The following is a 23,457-nucleotide window of genomic DNA, read 5'->3' as shown; positions in this document are numbered from 1 at the left end:
GTGTGCGCAGGGCCTGGCTGGGGACTCCAGGCGGGGTGGTCATGGGGTGCCGGCCCGAAATCCAGCACCCTTTGCAAGACTTTGCCCCCTTTTTGCTCTTTTCCACGTCCTTTCTGGCAGGCCTAATTTAAGCAGCCTTCCCTTGTTGCTACATTCTTGCCCCAGGGCATGGTGTGGCAGAAGGAACTCAGGGTGTTAGGAGGCTGGATCGGCAGCTATTTCCTCTTCAAAAGGGACTGAGGCAGGGAGGGAATAGCTCAAACTGCAAGTAACCCTAGGCTCCATCCCCAGCCCTTCCTGGGGATGGTTAGGAACTCTGGCTGAGCCTCTGCAGACAGGAAAACTTGTTTCTATTTGAAGAATGCCCAGGACACAGTCAGGGACTCTGACTGGTGGAATACAGGCCTCGTTTTCATGCGGCTTGCATTCTGGGAGAAACGGGCACTAAAAGCCTTTTAAGTGGTAACCACTTGAACCCATAAAGAAGAAAATGTAAGGTCATTACATGCACTGGTGCAGGAAAGTCTCCCAGAGTGACATCTGAGCCTGAATTTAAAGAGCCACCCCCACCCCACCCCTAACCTCAGGTGAGAGGCTGCACAGAGGCCCAGGCAGACCAAAGCTGTTCTAAGAACAGGAAGATCCTGGCAGCTGAGCTGTGCCTAGGCCGGGGACAGTGGATCCTACCAAACCTGGATACAGGGTTGTGTTAGGATAGGCAGTGGTAGGCCACATAGCGGAAATGCCAACTCTTGTCAGCCACTCAGGGTCAAGATGGGCTGTGGGTTTGGAGACCCCCCCACTCACATACGATGTCTCTCCCCAGGCGAGAATCTCCTTCAGCTAAGGCCAAGTTTTGCTCACCAGTTGGTCCTCAGCCATGGCGTCCGAGGCACATTCCTCTGTGCTCCCTCTGAAAGTGGTCAATGACAGTAAGTACTGAGCTGGGTGGGGGCTCCCAGAGGTCAAAAGGAACCCTGGAGCCCGGGACAGTGAGGTGTGAACTCACTCAAGGACTCTAAATCAACACCATGTGGATGCAGATCCACCAGGGATAAAAGCCTGTTGCACAGCTTCTGTGGCCTTGAGTGACAGGAAGATGGACAGGGCTGGTGCCTTCTGATGTTTGGGAAAGACTGACCCAGGCCTCTCTGCCCTTGGCTTTAAGGGTACCACCCATTTCTGCCTCCACACTTCCATAGTGTTCCTCCTGTGTGGGTCTGTGCTTCAGTGAGCCTTTTATTAGCACAGAATGTCCTCAACTTTTGCAAACACATCTGCAATGACCTTATTTACAAGCAAGGTCACATTCTAAGGTGTTATGGAGATACAGACTTGAGTACGTGGATTTGAAAGAAGACATTGCAGACAGTTGTGGGTCAGGAGAGAAAACCAGAACAGAAGCAGGTCTCTCCACTTTCTTCTGCTGTGGTTGCTACGTTGAGCCTGGAGGAGGTCCCAGTATGGGTGAAATGTCCCTTCTCAGGCCAAATGACATGCACGCTATAGGTGCTCACCCAGGGTGGCACCTAGGGAGGCTGTCAGGTGGACAGTGCCATCGTCCCTGTGTTCTCTGTTCCCTTCAGCTTTTAAATCCCAATTTAATGTATTTTTTGGGCAAGTCCTCCGTAGTTCAAGCTTCAAAAGTATATTTTCGCTCCCCCACACAGCTGTTTGAAAGCCTACCCCCAACATCTCCCCAGGATGCTGTGGTGATGCGCAGACACCCCCTCCAAGCAAGCTCTGTGCACATCCAAGCAGAAACTTGTGCCCACAGTGTGTCCTTTCAAGCACACAATAAAAATGCCCTTCTGCACTCTGCTTTTCCCATGAGCCCACACAGTGAGCATTCTCAGGAGGGGTGGTGCATACCTGTAATTCCAGCACTGGGGCAAATCAGGCAAGAGGATTGGGAGTTTGAGGCCAGCCTGGGCTACGTACTGAGACCCTGATTAAAAAAAAAAAAGCTATCAAAACAAAAACAAAAAACTGGAGACATTTCATACTTTCCAGCAGATTCAAAATTCCACAGCTTGAGCAGAATGTGCTTCATCACCAGCTGCTCACAATGGACACTGTGTATTTTCAAAAAACAAACTATTATGCATACTTGCTCCCACAAGGATACTTAGAGTCTCCCGCCCCCATATTCACTATCTCTCTCTCCTCCTCTCTCTTGTCTGGAAGTATTTAAAAATAAAGGCTGAAATAGATGTCACCTCTCAACACAAAACAGTACAGGAAAACTCCACTACCACAAGAAGACGCCATCCTCCTGTAGAGGGACCTGGGGCAGGGTTGTGAAGTTGGAGGCAATCCTGTAAGAGGGACCTGCTGAGGCAAAACAGCAGGTGTTAGTTTGAAAGGCTTGAGGGTTGGGGAGTGTGTAGAAAACCAGGCCACCAGGGATTGGCTTGCCTAAGTCAGCTGGGAGGTCAGAGGGAGTCCAGAGCGGACCACACCTTCCTGTAGAGGCTGGGACTGAAGGACCAGCCTACTGCCTCAGCAGCTAGCTAGTACAGGCCCCATCCAGGTATACACGGTTGAGAATATCTAGCTCAGAACCTGACCCTCATGATAGAGGGTTTTTGACTAAATGGCCAAAATCGTTTTCCTGGAAGCCAGGTTATGGTGCAGGCCCCTAGCTGTAAAGAGCTTCACTCATGGCCACCAGGTAGGGTCAGATGGGCAGACCTTCTCTGGTGGGCAGGGCTGGGAGCAGCAGCTTCGTGAGGCAGTTCAGAGGAACCCGGCTTTCAGAGAATGCACTGCATCCTGGGAGTTGCAACCTGGCTGTCTCAGAAGGTTCACTGCTGTGATGAGCGCCATGACCAAAAGCAAGCTGGAGAAGAAAGGGTTTGTTCCTCTTATACTTCCAGGTACAGTCCATAGCTGAGGAAAGTCAGGGCAGGAACCTTGAGGCAGGAATTGACATAGAGGCATGGAGAAGTACTGGCTTGCCCTTCTTAACTTTCTCAGCCTGCTTTCTTAGAGCACCCAGAACCACCTTCCTAGTGTGGTAACACCCGCAATGGGCTGGGCCTTCCCACATCAATAACTAATTCAGAAAATGCCATGCGGGCTATAAGCTAGATCTTATGGAAGCAATTTCTCAATCAAGGTTCACTCTTCTTGGATGACTCTAGCTTGTGTCAAGTTGACATAAACCTAGTCAAGTCAGCTCACTAACCATCCAAAGTCAGCCTGTAACCACCGATGGACAAAGCTGGTCATCCATATCTGTGACTCACAATGCACTCCCGTCCACATATCCTGTGCATCAGGGGTAACTGTGAGACCACAGCTGTTTCACACATCTGTACCAGGCCCCTGATGGTGTCAGCCACTGTGTGGGTGAAAGAGGGGAGACATAGGAGGCGCTTCTGAGTTTGGGGGAGGCAGTATAAGCAGCTCTCCCTCTTTGGGGGTACTATTCCTCTACTCTGCTCCTTAAATAGGACAAGAAACCATTCTCCCAGTGTCTGGGCACTGATGGCTCTTGGCTAGTGTGTGTGGTTTTTTTTTTTTTTTTTGGTTTTTCGAGACAGGGTTTCTCTGTGGTTTTGGAGCCTGTCCTGGAACTAGCTCTTGTAGACCAGGCTGGTCTCGAACTCACAGAGATCCGCCTGCCTCTGCCTCCCGAGTGCTGGGATTAAAGGCGTGCGCCACCACCGCCCGGCTTGGCTAGTGTTTTTAAAAATAAAATATAAAGTCAGGTGTTGTGGGAGCTCCTTCTGCTCCTTCAGCCAATAGCCGCTGAGATACCAGCCCACTATTGCTGCAATGAAACACCATGACCAAAGCAACTTGGGAGGAAGGGGTTTATTTCACTCGCAGTTCCATCTAACAGCTCATTATCCAAAGTTCAGAGGGTAGGAGTTTATGAAGGGCAGGAACCTGGAGGCAGGAGCTGATGCCGAGGCCATGGGGGAGCGCTGCCTACTGGCTTGTTCTCCATGGCTTGTTCATCCCATTTTCATATAGAACCCAGGACCACCAGGTCCTTGACTATTCTTATTTTGTTTGATTCCAGGGGTGCGAGAACATGCATGCGGGGGCACGAATGTACATGCATAGGATATGCTGTGGTACCCTAAGGAACAGCAAAATCTGGGCTCTGCCTCAGCCCTTGGTACCCAGATTTGGCATGTCATCTGAACATGTCTGCAGCCAGCTCACAGTGGAGAGGTGTGCAGACAGAACAGGTCTTCCACACCCAGTCTACACTGAGACACTGAAGCCTATGGGGTGAGGGTGGGGTCACACACAGGGACCTTGGCCTCACTGCCTTTGTCTCTACTCCATGCCCTATTTCATTGTCTCATCTTCCTTGTGATGCAGAATCTAGGACTAGAATGGCTTTGAGATGTGCATTTGGTTCTGAGCTCTTCAGAAGAGCTGCCAGACTGCTTTCTTGGTAGCTATGTCTCCACTGCTCCCGGTCCTCGTCCTTGGCAACACCAGCTGTCACTGCATTTGCCATTTGTTGACAAGTGGCCCTAATGCAAGCGATGTGGCGTCTCATCTGGGGGTTGACTGTAACTTCTCTATTGTCAAGGTCTTAGTGGCTGTCATTTGCCCACCTGGGGATGGGTTCTTTATGGTTTGTGGTTAAGCTATAGGGGTTCTTTCTAAATTCTGTCTTTTAATACTCTATCAAAGATTTCAAAATGTCAGATCAATGTCTAACTGTCCTAGAGCAAGAGTCAGTGGGGCTGAGGGAGTGACCTGACCCTCAGCCACCTGATGCTCTATCAGTAATTAACCTGGCCCAGGTTTCTAGAAGATAAGGTCACTTCAGTCTCCCTGGCACATGACACTCTATCAGAAACTTAAGGCACCCCCTCCTAGGGCTGTCATGCTTCCAGCCTTTCTCTCTCTCTCTGTCTGTCTGTCTCTCTCTCTCTCTCCCTCTCTCTCTCTCTCTCTCTCTCTCTCTCTCTCTCTCTCTCTCTCTCTCTCTGTGTGTGTGTGTGTGTGTGTATGTGCTTTGAGACAGGAATAAGAGCCAAAGTTACATTTCAAGGTTTAATTATTATGCCTTAGAGACCCATGAAACAAAAATGCCTCTGATCTGCAAGTCCCTTGCCAAAGGACAGATAGTTCCTGAAGTATTTTAGTATCTTGTGACTAAAGTCCCTTCCCAGAGAGAGATACCAACAGTGTCTACTCCCTTCTACCAAGGTCACCAACATCAAACTGAGGTATGTTTCCACTAAAGTTCGTCTGGAACCAACGGGTTTATGAGTTTTCCTTATAAAGCAGTGGTTAGCAATCTGTGGCTGTCGACCCCCTTGGGGGCTGAACAGGGGTTGCCTAAGACCACCAGAATACACAGATATTTACATTGCAGTTCCTAACAGTAGCAAAATTGCAGTTATGAAGTATCAATAAACTTAATTTTATGGTTGGGGTCATCTCAACATGAGGAACTGTATTAAAGGGTCACAGCATTAGGGAGATTGAGAACCACTAATGTAGAGCCTGGGTGAGGGGTTACTTCCCGGAGGGTGGGTGGTTTCCCCAAAGGCGAGATGATGGCTTTCCTATATCACATAGATGGAGCCCCCCTCTCCCAAGACCCAAGACTACATGTCTATAGAAGCTGGTTAGGAGGGGTGGCTGGATACTCTGGTGAGGGCTCCATCACCTTTCCCCTCCCCTTTTTAATATGATCCAACAGTCCAGCTATGATGGTCTCTTGCTGGCAGGCCCAGTAAAACTTCCCCAAATGGTCTTTTGATTTAGAGGAAAGTTCAGTAGTCATGTCAAGAGAAGCCCCTAGATCAGGACTGCTGGTCTGCATTGGTGGGCAGCCCGGGAAGCAAGGGTTTGGGGATGCGGCACATGAGCAGAGGATAAGCCACATTGGCTCCATGAAGATCTGGTAACAGCCTTCCCTCCCTTGGGAACCTTTCGGGCCCCCTGAATGGCAAACTTGTTCCGGTCCCATAAGTCTCTCCATGCTGGGGAGAGGGCATCCCGAGGAAAAGCAGTCACACTCTTGTTTGGTGAAAGGTCAATGGGGTCAGGGAGGGTTCCCCCACTGATTAAAGTAGGGACGTCCTGATTGTTTGCTCTTCATGAGCCCAACTCCCGGAGGAGAAGAATCAGGCAAGGCACATCCCAGAGGCTGCACGAAGATGAGAAGGGAGGCTTCAGCACTGCAACTCCTGCCCTCAGCCTTGTGTTTGGTGTTTTCTAGGAACTCCTCTTGTTGCCTGGCTGCAGTTTCTCTTCCCTGGGTTTCAACCTTACCCCTGTTTCTATTGTCTTTTGGGGTCTCTGTCTACTCTGCCCACATTGGAGCCCCCCTCACCCCTCTCGGCCCCACCTCCGCTGCAGCCTTCTGCTACTGTTGCACCAAGTCTAGAACAGGGTGCATCCTTGTATCTAAATCCAGAAAGGGAATGTGGCATTTTCACCAACTATACTTTCCTTTGGCAGTCCCTCATTTGCATGAAGGACTGCCTTGGTTGCACCAATAACAGCTTCCTCTTGACCACCAGGGGGCGCTCTGAGCGCTCAGGCGATTGAGTGGACCCAGAGTGGCTGTGGAGGCCTGTCTGCTGGTGGGTCCTCAGAAGCAGAAGTGTGCAGAGCAGAGCCTGGGGCTGTGCAGTGGTAGCAGTGCAAGAGACCTGGGCCAATAGTGCTTGGTGATCCACAGAACCCATCGCAAAGTTGGGAAATGGTAAAAGACTGAAAATACTCCCAGGGGCTGTCTGCGAGTCATGTGAATGAGCCATGGACATAGATTTTAACTTGCATTAAAAGACACATAAAATAGACAATCTGAACCAATAAATGCAAAGACAACTGCACAGCTGACTTTGTCATCCAGCTCTACCCTCCTGTCCAAAACAAAACTGTCTCCACAGTTCCAAAAACCAACATGAAATACCTGTTTATGGAAGAGGCCATGTTTAGACGGACTTTTCTCTCCCACCAACCAGTTCCCAAATAACCACACTGAGACTTATTACTTGTAGCTCAGGTTTGTTACTAGCTAGTAACTCTTAAATTTTAAATTAATCCATATTTCTTATTTACGCTCTGCCATGTTTCTTGTCACCTTTCCCCAGTATAGCAAGTTCATCTCCTACTTCCTCTGCATCTCCTCATGGCTTCTGAGACTCCTCCTCCTCTTCATGGTCTCTTTATGTCTGCCAGCCCCACCTAACCTCTACCTGTTCAACTATTGGCCAGTCAGCTTTTTTATTAAGCCAATCATAGTGATGTATATTTACATAGTATAAAGAAATATTCCACATTCCCCCCCCTTTTTAATTAAAAAGTAAGGTTTTTAACTTTAACATACTAAAACTATATATTAAAAAACAGGTAATATTACACCCTTCTGGGGTCTCTGATGGAGTGAAAAACTAAATAGACTGAAATTTTTTCCTTAGTTATAAGTTAAGGTAAATTAGATATAAAACTTTAGACTTACAAAGATAAGATAGACAATAGAGTATTTTCTCTGTTTTTTGCAAAAACTTGATAACTGCTTTTGTTGTATATAATTTTACTATTTTAAAGTTAAAACCTTTTTTATTAGACAAAAAAGGGGAATGCTGTGGAATAATCCTTTTGTACTCTGTGAAAATGTGTTGCTCTCATTATTAATAAAGAGCTGACTGGTCAACAACTAGGCAGGAAGAGGTTAGGTGGGAGAGAAAAACTGAGGATGCTGGGAGGAGGGTGGAGTCACAAGGAGAAAGAGCACAATGGGAAGTAGGTACTTGAGATGAACGAGCCTCAGGGCAGCACACAGATTAACAGAAATGGGCTATAAGAGTTATAAGAGCTGGCTAAAAAGGAGCCTAAGCTATCAGCTGAGCATTTATAGTTAATATTAAGTCTCTGTGTGGTTATTGGGAAGAGGCTGGCGGTTCACCAGAATCTGTAACTCTGGTCTCAGAACACAGATTCTGGTGACCTGGAGTGACCCATTGCCCTGGCTAGACGATACAACTAGTGTCATCTGAAGGGAGAGAGCCTCAATTGAGAAAATGCTTCCGTAAGATCCCGCTGTAAGGCATTTTCTTAACTAGTGATTGATAAGTGAGGGCCCAGCCCATTGTGGATGGTGCTACTCCTGGACTGGTTGATGTGGGAGGCCCTTCTGTGTATATGTTGCTTTAATTGATTAATGAATAAAGCCACCAACAACTGGTAGTCCTGGGTCCTATAAGAAAGCAGGATGAGTAAGTCAGTAAGCAGCATCCTCCATGTGCCTCTGCATCCAGCTTCCTGCCCTGTTTAAGTTCCTGTCCTGATTTTCTTCCTTAATGTACTATGATGTGGGACTGTGATGAGATAAACCGTTTCCTCCCAAGTTACTTTGGTCATGGTGTTTCATCATAGCAATAGAAACCCTAAGACACCCATTCTGCCATGAGAGTAGCTACATGGACATTTTTGTTTGAGATAGAGTCTTAACTGCCTTGTTACTCTCTTTATAGACCAGACTGTCTCCCAAGTACTGGGATCAAAAGGGTGAGCCCCTATGGCCAGCTCACATGAACTTTCTATAGTGAAGTGAGTCAGAAATCAGTGCGAGGGACATAACTCGGGAGAGAGTGTAAAGGTTGTGGGCAGGTGAGCCGTCTGCTGTCAGCTTCGGTTGTCTTACAGGGCCTGTCACCTTAAGCTGGTGGGTGCTAGAATGTTCCTTAGAAACAAAGCTTCAAAGCAGGGGCTGCTCATCCCGGGCACTGATGACAGTCCCAAAGCAATGCTGGCGCCTGACCTGCATTTATGTATAAGTGTGTTTATCACATGCATGCAGGTGTCTGGGAGGCAGTAGAGGGCTTCCCTTGGAGCTGGAGTCACAGGTGGCAAAGAGCAAGAATCATTCTTAACTCTCAAGATATTTCTACAGCCCTTAAAATGTTTTAATTCTTTGAGAATTTATGAGAATGTATTTTGATCATATTCATCCCAGATTCACCCCTTTCCTCTTCCTCAAATTAATGTACTCTTGAGAAAATTTAAAAAGATTTATTTGTTTGGATGTTTTGCTTGCTTATACGCACATGTGTGTGCCTGATGCCCTCAGAGGTTAGAAGAAGGTGTTGGATTCTTTGGGATTTGAATAACAGATGGTTGTTAGCCACCATTTGGGTGCTGAGAACCGAATGTGGGTTCTCTGCAAGAGTAATTGATGCTCTGAACTGCTAAACCAACTTGCCAGCCCTCAAGTCTTCTTTTAAAGCAGAGACACAGGAGATGTATTTATAGAGACTAGAGACACAGGAGATATATCTAGATAAACCAGAGATATAGAAGATATATCCAGATAAGCTAGAGTTACCTAGATAAACTAGGAGATACATCTATATAAACTAAATATACGGAGATATATCTAGATAAACTAGAGATATAGAGGATATATGCAGATAAGCTAGAGTTACCTAGATAAACTAGATATACAGGAGATATATGTAGATAAACTAGAGATACAGCACCCTTGTGGGTCTGATGCCAGCTTAGGACACAGGGAAGACTCTCTCACTGGGAAAATACCTCTGTTGAGCAGAAAGAATGGGTGAGGATGCTTCTCAACCTTAAAATTGGCAACTTTTGACAATGTATATGGCTTTCTTTTTCAATTAAGAATGAAGATTTGAGGTACAGTTTTGAGTTTGGTTCGCTTTGTTGTGTTTGTGTTTAGCGTTTGGCTTTTAGTATCTTCTAATTTTTATGACGGGATAATCAAATGTTACTACAGGAAAACTTCCCATAGACTCTAGGAAGTAGTCAGGAGGGAGCTCTGGGGAACACAGGATAGTTCACCCCTCATCTGCCCCATCCTTTGCTACCGTGAAACTGTACTCAGTCCTGTAGTATCCCAAGCTTCAGATTGAGTGTTCCTGTGCTCAGACACATTGCTGGGCCTCCAGGGCTCTGCTCACTCTTACCCTTCCACCTGGGACCATTCAGGTCTGACTTCCTCCATCCCAGGGCACTGGGGACCACAGTCATTCCTGACTTACCCTCACAGCTCAGTTCTACTCTCTTCTGGTTCCCCTGGCAGGGTTTGGAGCTCCAGGATGCTGGAGTCCTAGTTGTCTTGGGAGGGGCCTGCAAGGTCCTTTGCTGTGGGTGTCAGGTGACAAGGTCAGTAAAGCAGCTGGACCTCACTGCCTGAATCACCTGAAGAAAGATATGAACCAGCCTCAGGGAACTTGGCCCTTCACCTTAGGTTTCTTGTAACAGGGCCAGGTTAGCAAAACCCTTACCAGATGGGAGGGGGTGGGGCTTCCCAAGGAATGTGATATTGACATTTCCATTCCACCATGGGAGGGGTCAGTGGCACATTGTTTACAGGGAGATATCACGGGGGCTGAGGGAAGGGAAGAAATGAAGCAGCTGCCTCCTGCCGGTTTTCAGGAAAGGGATGCTCATGGCTTCATACAGTCTTACTTCTCAGCAAAGCCAGCATCTGCATCTCAGTTGTAGACCTGGAGGCTCAGAGTGGTGGCTAAGCTGGCGCCTTGAGCATCTGGAATCCAGCACCACCACCCTCGCTGTGTGTTCACAGCTCTCAGGGCCAGGGCACCATCGCTGTGGCTCTCACGTTGCTTTTGTGTCTCACCAGAAAGCACCCTGGAGTTCATGAACAACAGCTCCTCTTCCTTCGTTGAAGATAAAAAGAAACCTCGAAAGAAAAGCAAAGGTAGTTTCCCCAGCAGGGTAGGTGAGGCGAAGCCCGGTCCCTTTTCTAGGGTGCAACAGGTTGGCCTCCAGGGTGCAGGGTGGAGTGGGGTGCATGGCCCCTTTCTTAGGGTGCGTCAGGTTGGTTTCCAAGGTGCAGAGCAGAGGGGGGTGTTAATCTTCCTGTTAGGCAAAACTCAACAGAAACGTGAGGGTTGGTATGGAGTAATCAGTGGTAAATGAGTCAGATCTGAGGTTCAAAACCCTGAGAAGGCATCCGGGTGACCAGGTCCTAAGTCTTCCTGTCTCACCAGAATTTTCAAATACAAGATTGTCTCATGGTCATGAGAAGGCTGATATGCACAACCGTGTCTGACTCAAGGCAGGAAGAAAGGAACCCAAAAAGAGAAAACTCCCAGCCCTTGTTTTCTATTGCTGACAAAATGTGCCCCTTCCCTCAAAAGCAACTAGGGAGAAAGGGCTTTTCTTAGCTCCCAAGGAAGCGGGAACTGAAAACTGCCAGCCAAGAGCAGCCAGGAATCAATGCAGGCTTGCAAGTCTGGAGTGCATCTTCTCCACTCTTGTTCAATCCAGGTCCCAAACCCAAGGAATGGTACTGCCCATGACGGGCTGAGTCTTCCTACATCAATTAATTCACTACAAACACGACGCTCTCATTACTCAGCCTCAGATGGATCGGGCCATCCCAGTGGTCCCATTGAACAGCTCTGGCTCACATTCCATTGACCAAAACTCCATGTGGCCCTAAGTGTGGCTGCAGAGGTCTTTGAAAGCAGACACACCCTTGCTCTCTCCCAGAGCTCTCTAACAGTCTGTACTACACCAGTATTCCTCTTGCCTTCCATAGTTGTCCTGGACTTTCACACTGATGGGGACCCGGGGGACCCTGTGTGCCATTCACCCTCTGACTTCCTGGACCCCTGGAACTCACACTAGGATCTGATTCAGTGTAGAGGAGAAAGGCATGACCAGCATGAGCCCTGGCTTGGGGCCTGCTTCTGGTTCCCTGGATGGATTTCTGCCCATCTCTCTGGGGCCTCCAGGAGTTGGCCTGGCCTGTACCCCACTTGCCCTACCCATAGGAAACCTGTTCAGTTCCATCACTTTTGGCCAGAGGCTCTGGCTTTCTTTCTCTGGGAATGGAGCCTTGCTGGGATTTTCACACCAGGCCAGAGGCAGATGGGTGAGACACATGCCAGGCAGGTGACCAGCTCCCCTAAGATAAACCACAGAGGCAAGTTTACGGGACTTAAGGACCCAGGAGAAGATACTGGTGTGGTGCTGTATCCCATGAGGAGTAGAAAGTCACGAGGACCCTGAGACATGAGCTATTTTTTCCTTCTCCAGGGCATGTGACTATAGCTGACCCCTCAAGTAACCCTTTCCACATGTCAGGGGATGTGGATTTCTTCTTGTTCAGAGAGCAGGAGCGGAATAAAGCCATTGCAGTAAGTATCTGGGCCTGGGTCAGCCTCTTCTGAGAAGCTTCCCTGTGCTCTGTTCCTTCTGTCTCAGGTAAATGCTTCCCTCCTCAACCCACTCAGTCCAGAGCACTTGCTTTCCCTAAGAAGTCAAGTGCAGACCCTGCTTGGCTCTCTCACCATCGTCTCTGACTGGGCCTCAGTCAGGTGGCTTCCCCGCTGCTCTCTACCTCTCCCGCGTTCCCCGTGTGGAATGCCATTCTCGCCCAGCATTCTTCATGTCCTTCAAGGCCTGTGTCCCCCCCCCCCCCATCTTACCTGCATCCCAGCTTGTTGCCTCTTGTTTTAGTCATGTGACCTGGATCCAGGGTAGTCCTGCATCCCACAGGCCCAAAACAGAACAGCAGACAAGCCCAGACAATGCAGTCCACCTACTGTACCCCTCCTTCACCTACTGCACCCCTCCCCCACCTGCTGCACCCCTCCCCACCTGCTGCACCCCTCTTCCACCTGCCACACCCCTTCTGTTGCACCCCTTCTCTAACTGCTGCACCCCTCCCCCACCTGTTGCACCCTTCCTCACCTGCTGCACCCCTCCTCACCTGCTGCACCCCTCCTCACCTGCTTCATCCCTCCTCACCTGCTGCACCCTTCCTCACCTGCTGCATCCCTCCTCACCTGCTGCATCCCTCCTCACCTGCTGCATCCCTCCTCACCTGCTGCATCCTTCCTCACCTGCTGCACCCCTCCTCACCTGCTGCATCCCTCCTCACCTGCTGCATCCCTCCTCACCTGTTGCACCCTTCCTCACCTGCTGCATCCCTCCTCACCTGTTGCATCCCTCCTCACCTGCTGCACCCTTCCTCACCTGCTGCACCCCTCCTCACCTGTTGCATCCCTCCTCACCTGCTGCATCCCTCCTCACCTGCTGCACCCCTCCTCACCTGTTGCATCCCTCCTCACCTGCTGCATCCCTCCTCACCTGTTGCACCCCTCCTCACCTGTTGCATCCCTCCTCACCTGCTGCATCCCTCCTCACCTGTTGCACCCCTCCTCACCTGTTGCACCCCTCCTCATCTGCTGCACCCCTCCTCACCTGCTGCACCCCTCCTCACCTGTTGCATCCCTCCTCACCTGCTGCACCCCTCCTCACCTGTTGCACCCCTCCTCACCTGCTGCATCCCTCCTCACCTGCTGCATCCCTCCTCACCTGCTGCACCCCTCCTCACCTGTTGCACCCTTCCTCACCTGCTGCACCCTTCCTCACCTGCTGCACCCCCCTACCTGCTGCATCCCTCCTCACCTGCTGCACCCCTCCTCACCTGTTGCACCCTTCCTCACCTGCTGCACCCTTCCTCACCTGCTGCACCCCCCCTCACCTGCTGCATCCCTTCTCACCTGCTGCACCCTTCCTCACCTGCTGCACCCCTCCTCACCTGTTGCACCCTTCCTCACCTGCTGCACCCCTCCTCACCTGCTGCATCCCTCCTCACCGAGTACCACACCCTTGTACCCAGCTGAGATTCTTCAGGATTATCAGATAATGGATTGTGGCAACTGGTGGGTCCCAGCAGAAAACAGACTGATGCTGAGAATCTTTCTGAATGGGGAGACTTCATTGCAAAGCCTACAATGCTAGACAGCACTTAGGCTTGAGAGCTGCTATAGACAGGGAGTATCTATAGACAGATCATGAGAGCTCCCTGTGGGTAGCACACAGGAGCAGGGCAGTGGAGCCAGCCAGTAAGCTTCCAGCGAGCTGACATGACATCCTGCAGAGGGAATTACTAGCCGTTTGGAAACAGGTTTAAGTTCCCTAAACCTTTTGTCAGTTTTAGCAATTCTTGGCCTCAGTTAAAGGGGACTTTGGGTGAAGGGACAGTTGATCATCTCTTAGCCATGCCATGCTAGTACTATTTGTTATTTGGCTGCACATTGAACTGGCACCTGTGTTTGGTATAGCTGCCTCTTCCTAGTCCCATCCTCAGGTGGTCATTGTCCTGTTCAACCCTAGAGGGTGTGTGCAAGAGCCCACAGCCTCTCTAAGAGCACCAGCAACAGAGTGCTCAGCACAGGTGTATGTGTGAGTGTGTGCGTGTCTCCCTATGTGTGGACCCCTTCAGCCTCTGGCATTAGAGACATGCATCTGGCACTGGAGACATGCATCTGACAAGACCCTGGATCCATTGACTGCCTGTCACCCCCACAGGAACGTGAACAAAAGAAGATGCTGAGGGTGCACCAGAAGATGACGTACGCATCCAAGGTGTCCGCCAAGCACACTAGCCTGCGCCGGGAGCTGCAGCTAGAAGAGGAGATAGAGGACCAGGAGCTGATGGCTGAGGCCCGGCAGCTGCACTCTTTCCGCAACAACACTGCCTGGAAGCTGGCCATGACCCAAGGTATAGCACCCCTACCTTGTGCAGGAGCAGGAATATGGGATGATTAAGAAAGGCCCTCTCTCTGTGTGTCTGACACCACATACCTTGGAGAGCTCTGTCTTGCTGGGCCACAGTTCTAGGACACGCTGATCACACAGAGACCGCATGGTCTGCACCAGTAGAGCAAGCTCCGCTTGTAGAGGCTTAGGCCCACCCAACAACCAGCCAATCACAGGCAATGGGCAGTTCAGCTACAGTGAAATTTGCCTTCCAGGTCTTGGTCATCTTGGTCATCTTGGTCACACTGCAGCTTTGATAGGTCATGGCCACCACTGGACTCCTCTCTCTATGCCAACCTCATGAGTTGTGGGGGTACTATCATAAGAGAGGCCCAAGGCAGATAGTCACCAACCATGTGGAGCCTAGCAGTCACCTCTCAGCATCCCAGGGGACAACTTCCTGGAGCCCCCTTGGTATCAGAACCCACAGTGATGTTCAAGTTATATATATGCCCACCTGTATTCTCTAAGTCATCCATATATCTATACATTGTGGACTCAATATGCATTCTATGTGGACAGTTGTTTGTAGTGACAAAGGAATTCTGTTTAGCTGTAGTGCAAATATGATTCTCTTCCATATACTGATCCATTGGTTGAATCCAAGGAAGCACCACACAGATGTGGGAGGTTGGCTATATGCGGAGGGAGCCTTTTCTCCCCCTTTTTCAGCCCCATCACCACTGTAACACCCTGGGTAGGCAGCAGGACCCCAGCTTCCTCTGCGGACTGTCTTAGGTACCTAATTCCAGCCTGGGCTCCAGCCTCTCTCCCCTACTCACCTTCTGGGTCTTGTTGCAGATAAGAATGTGGAGCCTGAAACATTGAATGACTATATGCAACAGAAGCGAAACATGTTCCTCCTCCAGGTGGGAATGGCTATATCCAGCTAAGGGTCTGTAGCTTGGCTCTGGCTCACCCAGGTACCTTCATGCTCTAATGGTTCACAGTATGCCGTGGCAATGAAGCGAAATGAAATCCAGCGGCTAGAAATGCTGGCAACCCGGGAGGAGAGGAGGCTGGAGAGAGCTGAGAAGTTCCTGGAGAAGGATGCAAACTTGTTTGATGAGTTCCTCAGGGAGAATGACCGCAGCTCAGTGCAGGCCATGAGACTGTGAGCCTTCAGGCCCTTGTGACCTTGCCAGTGAAAACCCACACCCGAACCAGTTCTACTCCAATCTTACCTGGACCTGAACCTTGAGCCCTAGCCAGGCCCTGATTTCAACCTATGGTCATTACCCCTAGCTACACCCCTATCTCCCCACCTGACTTGTGCCCGAGGCCAAGGCAATGGCTTCATCCATTTCTGATTGATCTTTAATGATCCATTAAATTGGCCTCTTGGTTCCCCAGGGCTGAGAAAGAGACCAAGATCAAGGTGGAGAAGATCATTGAAATCCGGGAACTCACAAGCCAGATCATGGCCATCAAAAGGTAGAGTACAGGGGGCACCTTTCTCTGTCACTTCACTGGACTCAAGGGTTACCTAGGACCACAAAGGCCTCTCAAGCACTCAAACTCTGTGGGAAGCTGTGGCCTGTTTTATGGGTGTTGATGATGCTGAGACTCAGTGGCTCTCCTAGGCCACACCATCAGGACACAGGACCATTGTGGTCCAGGCTGAGAGCAGCAGCCTTTATCCCCGTGGATGAAGACCCTGTAGATCACAGAGGGTCACAACTTAGGAAATCCTGACTGTTCTGACTCCTGCAGGGCAGGGTCCCTTCCCACTTGCTTCTAGCTAGGACTTGGTGGCGGACACTGCCTAACTTTCTGCATTTCTCTCTGAGCCTAGTGAAATCTCCAAATTCGAAGATACTTTGCAGCATTACAAGATCTACAAGGATTTCCTGTACAAGCTGTCACCCAAGGAGTGGTTAGAAGAGCAGGAGATGAAGCGCCAAGCTCTTAAAAAGGCCAAGGAGCCTGGGGAGTTCACCAAGGAGAGCAGCATGGCCACCTTATTAGGGGAAAAAGGTAGGGCAAAGAGAAGGGTGCCCCCCCCCAAGGGTGGATCCTGGTAGTGGTTTAGAGAACCTGTACCCAGCTTGAAGGAACCCTGTATATATGGGACCCCATCCGGTCCTTTCTTTCATGACTGGCTCCACACATAGGAGTACCTACTTTGAACACCCAAGGAGCTCACAGTTCAAGCTTTCCAGTCAAACCAAGGGCTCTCTTCCCAAGCATTTCTCTGCTTCTTCTCCTGGGCTGGGAGCCTGAATTACCATGGAAAGTCTGGGTCCAGCAATGGTCTGATGGGGTTTTCATTTGCTTCCTGTAGGGTCTGGCAAAAGCAGGATAGCCTTGCTGTGGAAAGGTATGACTGCCCCAGTCCAGAAGGGACACACACCTCATGCCAAGGGCACATACAAACCTTCCCCCTCTTCTCCCCAGAAGTTCAAAGCTTGAAGAAATCCCCAAAGCTTACACAGTCTGGGCATGCCCCATCCAGCAGTCAGAGCCTCCCACAGGTTGGCCAGATCAGCCAACCCAGCCTGTACAGTGAGCTGGACTCCAGACTGTGAGTGGTCTCCAGGGGCTGGGGGGAAGCAAAGGTCATTAAAGGAGACAGTTAGCATGGCAGGGTCACAGGGGGAGGGGCAAGACATTTCATGTGACTATTGGGGAGGATGAGGAGAGGGAAACCAGCTGAAGGTCACCCCATAAGGCTGCCCCAGGTGTCTGGTTCTTGCCCTGGGGTGACTGAGGTAGTCAGTAGCCCTAATGACAGCACAATAAAGGAGAGTGGAGGGGCTATTCCTCAATGAAAGACATGTGCCAGGGGCAGGGCAGCTTTTCCTGTCTGTTGGCTATCCCAGAAGGCTCAGCAAGGCCCCATATTTCAGAGTCCCAGAATATTGGATGCACAGTAAAAGCCTTGCAGTTTGCAATGTAGTCTTGAGCCTGAGCCTAGGATCTGAGCCAAGGTGGTTCCAGGCAACATTATTGGTGGTGTATGGTGTAACAGCATGCAAAGTGAAAAGTGCATGTGTGTACTCAGAACCAAGTCTGCAGTGAATGCACAATGCAACATGGGTGAGTGCTGTCCAAAACACCCCAGATTAATTATACTTCCTTTGTTTGACTTTTAATTATTTATGGTCATTGCATGTTAGGAGACCTTTCACTGTTGCCCAGTTTTTCCCCTCACACTTAACTACATAACCCCCCCCCATGAGATTGGGACCCACAGTTTGAGAAGCTGGGAACCGGGCAGGGTGGTGGTGGTGTCCGCCTTTAATCCCAGCACTCAGGAGGCAAAGTCAGGTGGGTTCTGAGTTTGAGGCCAGCCTGGTCTATAGTATGTGTTCCAGGACATCCAGGGCTACACAGAAAACCCTGTCTCAAAAAAGAAAACAAAACAAAAAGCGGGGAGCTAGGTGAACACAACTGGACAGATTATGAACTGCACAAGGTCACAATTGAGAGGACCATATCCCTTTGGCGGTGGATTCAAAGCAGCGGGGCACAGCAGTCTCCTGAAGTTCCTTGAGTCAGTGACTGAGCTGAGCTATGCACCTATATATCTCCACCTCTACCTCACATCCCTGGGCACCTGTCCCCCAGATAACACACCTGTAGCTCCTGGGCACAGTCCAGTTGGAGTAGGTGGGGATCACTGGGAAGGGCTGGAAAGCACGTGGACGTGGCGTCCATGCAGTGTGGTGGCAAAGCAGCCTCTGCATCCCTGTGAGCTGTCTCAGTACAGTCCCTGCCCTGTGTGGTGCTGCTTGCAGTCAGCTGGGAAGAGCTTGGTATGCCCAATGGCTATGAGTGAGGCAGGTAACCAGACCTAATCCAGGTGGCCTCAGAGGGGCACTCAAAACAAATGGTAAGTAGGAAGGTACGTACGATGTAAGTGAGGGTACAGAAAGTATGATCAGGGCAGAGTAAGCTAGTGGACCAAGAGAAGGTAGTCTTCTAACTGGGGACTCATGACTGAATTTTGAGTGTTTCTTGACTGTGGGACCTCGATGGGGGCTGGTGCAGTATGGGGGAAGGGAGAGGTAGAGAACACGTTCCATCCATGTCTTTAGTCCTTTGACACCTCCCCCCTTGCCACTTGTGGCCTAGACTGGTCCAGGAGCTCTGATCCCACTGTCTGTCCTCAGGTCAAGCCCTACTGCGCCATCACAAGACGACACTGACAGCGATGGGGAGGTCTGTGGCAGGGCTCTCTCCCCTCTTGCACCCCCAATCAAGTACTCTACACTGCTCCACCAGGCCCCGTCCTATACAGCACCCTCTCTGCCTACCCCTCACAGGAGCTGGCACTGTACTTCACTGAGCCCCAACAGCTCTTGGATGTCTTCACACAGTTAGAGGAACAGAACCTGTCCCTGATTCAGAACACACAGGAGATGGAGGAGACCCTGGATGAGCTGAACATCACTCTGAAAAACACCCAGATCCGCATGTAGGTCACCATGCTGCCCCCTTGCCACTCCTGCCCCCATTGCACTATCAGCTGCCCCTTCCTTGTATAGGGTCTGGGTAGATACCACAACCTTGGAGCCATCTTCAGTCAGAAGGCAGCATTGTGGACCTCCCATTCAGCCCTTCTGCCATTAACCCAGGCCCTGGGAAGCCAGCCTTGCCATGTGGAAGGCCACCATACCCTAGGGCCCTCAGGCAGGCATGGTTTGGAAGGGACCAGAAGCTGACCTTCAAGGCACTTCAGCTATGGGGATGTATCAGAGGTCCTCACACCACACCCCTGGCCCCAAGATGTGAGGAAAGAAAGACGTTCCTTGCTAGGGACCTGCAGCATTTGGGTGGGCACCAAGCAGCAGAGGTACAGCTGTTGGGAAGGCTCTGGAGTCATCCTAGGATGAGTGGAGCCTGGGAAGACAGGTCTGTCAAAGTCTGTCTAGAACAGCAAGGGACCAGGGCAATGGAAAGACTCTAGAGAAACCCAAGGTCCTAGATGTAGTCAACAAGGCAGCAGGGGAGGCAGGAGCTGGTCTCACTCCCACCCAGAGCTCCCTGGATGCTCAAACTCATAATCCCTGCTACAGGGTGTGGCCACCAGCCACCCCATCCCAGTTTCCTCCTCTGCTCATTCCAGAGCCCAAGGGGACTGAGTAGGGAATGTTGGGCTGGGGTACTGGGTGAGGGTGTTGTTCAGGCTCATCCACCAAGGCCCTAAACTCTGAGCAAATTTTCTGGGTGGGCCCACGACCTGCAAGGGTCAGGCTGGGCCTCTTCACGGGAACTTATGCTGGATGGCAGCGACGGCAGAAAGACTGATACACTGGCTAGTAGGAAATGTTAAGGGCAAGAGACTAGTGGCTTTTCCACTGACATCAGGTGCAAAGGGTGGGTAACTCCTCTTTCTGCACTCCTGGTGGGCAGAGCCTCCACTCTTCTACACTTACGGCCTCAGGACAGAGCTCTGCCTACTAGGTCATGCCTAGTGGGAGCCAGGTGCTGAGGGAACTGTCTGACCCTGCAGGGACAGGGAGGTCAACCTGCTGAAGCAGTGGATCACCACCATGATGATATCAATCTCCAAGGAGGAGGAGTCAGCAGCAGAGCTGCAGCTCAAAGCCCGCGTTTTCCACTTCGGGGAATATAAGGGTGACCAGCAGGTAGGGACAGGAGTCTCAGAGCAGGGCCCAGGCCCAGCACCTCAGGCCCTGCTCACTCCCTATGCTCTGTGTGCTTGGTGTGGCATGTGCCCCAGGAGTCTGCTCACCTACTCCCTCAGCTGCCTGCACTGCTTCCCAGACTCTGGATAGCAGGAACAAGGGCGGGCCAGGAGCTCAGCACGCTAGTACAGAAATATCATTTATTCACTCAGGTGTTAGCTCTTTCCAGGACTGCCCAGTGCCTTGTGTGGCAGATGCCACCTCAGGGGCCTGACTCCTGCCTGGACAAGAGCTACTGGGTACTGGCTATGGCCAGGCCTGACTAAGCCTTTTTGTCTGCTGCTGCTCAACAATACCCACTCAATACCCACATAGCAGTTGCTACCTGCTTCCTCAATGTCAGACAGGCTCAAGAGAAGTGAGCTCATCTACCCTGGGCCTCACAGAATGTGGTCCTGTGGGGAGCTGGGGTCAGTGCATGGCTCCCTGGAACAGGGACTGGGCCTCAGTGGGCTTGCTGAAGAAGCTGGAGGAAGGGCTGGTATATGAGATGAGTCAGAGCATGACCACAGGAGCACTAGAGCTATTCTGGCTAAGAAAAGCAGGTACCATTGCTCCACCCCACTCTCTGAGCCCACACTGTGGTTGTTCCATCCTGGCTGGCAAGCAATCACTGCTGGTGTAGGCAGGCTATCATGTGAGGGTGAACGGGGCCTGCAGCCATGCCACACCGCTGGCTGACTGTCCCCAGGACAAGCTGCTGGAGAGCCTGAACCACAAGGTGCTGGATGTGTATCGGAAGTGTGTGGGCATGCAGCAGGAGGCCAACCTGGGCACAGTGCAGATGCTGACTGTGGTGGAGCACCAGCTGGATGAGCTGCTAGAGAATCTGGAGAGAGTGCCTCAGGCTAAGATTGAGCAGGCTGAGAAGGCCAAGGAGAGGGAGCGGCGCATGAGGTGAGCCACTGTAACCAAACTTCTATAACTGCAGCTCTGGCTTGGGTGCAGGACGCTCCTCAGCATCTACCCTTGTGTGTTTCTTGACCAGAGAGACAGGCTCAGGTCTCTGTGATGTGAGGCCAGGCCTCTGTGGGTTCCAGAGGGCAGGGGTCATGGGACACAACTATTTGCAAAGTCTGTCTGTCTCTCCTAAGCATGGGGCCATCTCCTCTGGGGTCCCAGCACCTTAAGACTAATATCCTAGCTAGGTGCCAAGGTGTAGGACTGTGGGCACAGGGACTGAAGACAAAGACGTGGATCTGGGGAAAGGTGCTTTTGGGGGGTTGTGGTCTAAACCTTAGGTCACTCTCAAGTATGGTATTTACACCCCCTATCTGCCTTTGTCTACGAATGACAGGGAGGGCAGAGGGGGCATTTTCTACATATGAAAAGGCATGGACTGACCTGGAGTCTGAGTGGGAAAAGGGGTTCCTCCTAGGCCCGGGTCCCTGTAAGCCACCTCTTGTCTCCAGGCTTCGTGAAGAGAAGGTCAGGATGCAGAAGGAGCTGCAGGAGGAGCGGTTGCAGCGGGCTCGAGCCAGGGCCCAAGCTGAAATAAAAAAGAAGGTGAGAGGTGGCTCCAGGGCCATTCTAGAGTGTACCTCCTAGGCTCTCCAGCCTGAGCTCCCAGGCTTCCCTGAAGGCAAATTACTTCCCTGAAGAAACAGACAGGTGCTTGCAGTGCCAAGCTGGAGTAGAATAGTCTCCAAAGCCAGGCATTTCTAGTGCCCTGTCCTAGGGCTGTCCTCACCAGGACCAATCTCCCAGATGTGCTATTCACACAGCCCCTGCCAGGTGCAGATGCTCAGCCACAGAACTCCCATGAACACCCAGTCTCCGGGTCCTGTTGCTCTGTCCACCCCACAAACAGACCCCAGGTCAAAGAACTGCTTGTTGTTAGGCCTGTGTCTTTGGGGTCTGAAGCCCTTGCCCTACAGAAAAAGAACTGTGGCATCCTTGTGCCTTTTTGATGTGACAGCAGAAAGTCTGGCCCTGAAAGCAGGCCTGGAGCCAAGCATGGTCCCTGAGAGACAGGGGAGCTGGTGGGCGTCTATGAAACATGGCTGCCCATTTTATTGCTTGGAAAGATGAACACCATTAATAAGATAGTACAAAACATCCCAGTGTTTAGTTCAGAAAGAAAGCTGAACACATAATTCCCTTCAGAAGATGCAGCTCATTAGGAGAAAGGGCATCCAGGCCATGATCAGGACTCAGATGGCAGGGAGAGCATTAGACAGAAAACAGGACAATATATGGAGGTCTAAACCTAACAGGGCCTTAGCAGGAAGGGGAGGCTTTTCCTTCCTGGAGAGGATCTTTATTAAGAGAAGGGTTTGGGGGCAGAGGGGAAGAGAGAGAGAACACATGCTGCCACGAGAGGGATGACAGGACAGAGGAACCCCTTCAGAAAGCAGCCTTCAGAGAACTTCCCCAAGCAAATCCAAGAACAAAGGAGATAGCTAAGTTTTGGGAGGCTGGCAGACAGATTCATATTACATGATTCAGTTCAACATGTATGTGACAAAGAGCATGGAGGAGTTATGTATTGGTTAGGACCATTGGTCAGGGGCTATTGTTGGACATAGAACAGACAGCTTAACTCAGAAAGAGCTGAAGGTTATGGGATTGGGCCTTTTAGGAGGGATCCCTGTCTTTTACAGGCCGACCTCTAATGTGTTCTGTCACATTGCAGGGTCTCCTGTGGAAGCCCTGAGCTAGGAAATACTTTAACTCTTGCCCTTCAGAAAGTGTGCTCCGTGAAGCTGGAATGGTGACTGCTAGGCTGACCCACACTCCAGGTCCCGTTAGCCACTGCCACCCTTGAGTGGCTGGTCTGCATGACCAGGCTTTGCTGGCCCCTTCCTGAACCCTATGGCAGGGCATGTGAACAGCACGACATCTACATAGGCAGCATAGGCTCACCATGTTTATTGCCCCTGCAGAAAGGCAGGAGATTGGTAAACCGCTCCCATCCACCAGTCATCAAAATAAAGGAGGTGTCTGAGTACGTAATAATGGACAAGGACAAGGAGGAGATGCTCTTCTTCTTCACTTAGCAGCAGAGCTGGCTGAAGGCTCAGGAAGAGGTCAGTAGTTACTGAAGGCAGGGACTGCGAGCCGGAGGGACTAACTTCACCCCATGCTCTCCTGTCAGCCTCCTTACTCAAAGGAAATAAAACCATGTCTCTCGGGAGTCTGAGTGACCTGTTGAAGGAAGCCTCTTGGAACCCCTCTTTTGTTATTTCACCCAAAATGTGTTCGAGGGACAGAACACTATCATGGTTCTCATCAGAGGTAGCTGCTTGGAGAAAAGCTC

The 23,457-nt window shown here is 50.8% G+C and overlaps 1 protein-coding gene across 1 annotated transcript; it reads left to right on the top strand.

The window, feature by feature from the left end:
- Nucleotides 1-880: 880 nt before the first annotated feature.
- On the top strand, nucleotides 881-23,270 carry Cfap100 (cilia and flagella associated protein 100). Its single transcript, XM_041635773.1, has 17 exons — nucleotides 881-932; nucleotides 6,510-6,572; nucleotides 10,607-10,684; nucleotides 12,031-12,131; nucleotides 14,314-14,506; nucleotides 15,346-15,413; nucleotides 15,495-15,658; nucleotides 15,898-15,978; nucleotides 16,340-16,521; nucleotides 16,829-16,864; nucleotides 16,942-17,068; nucleotides 18,660-18,708; nucleotides 18,813-18,964; nucleotides 20,003-20,138; nucleotides 20,890-21,095; nucleotides 21,611-21,704; nucleotides 23,084-23,270. Exons 1-17 carry the CDS (start codon nucleotides 881-883, stop codon nucleotides 23,195-23,197), a joined length of 1,896 nt encoding a protein of 631 aa, XP_041491707.1. The 3' UTR covers nucleotides 23,198-23,270.
- The last annotated feature ends 187 nt before the right edge of the window (nucleotides 23,271-23,457 follow it).

This window comes from Microtus oregoni, unplaced genomic scaffold (assembly GCF_018167655.1).
Source record: "Microtus oregoni isolate MIOR12 unplaced genomic scaffold, Mior012 000002F_ref0000024, whole genome shotgun sequence".
Lineage (NCBI taxonomy): Eukaryota > Metazoa > Chordata > Mammalia > Rodentia > Cricetidae > Microtus > Microtus oregoni.
This window is presented reverse-complemented; position numbering and strand designations above follow the sequence as displayed.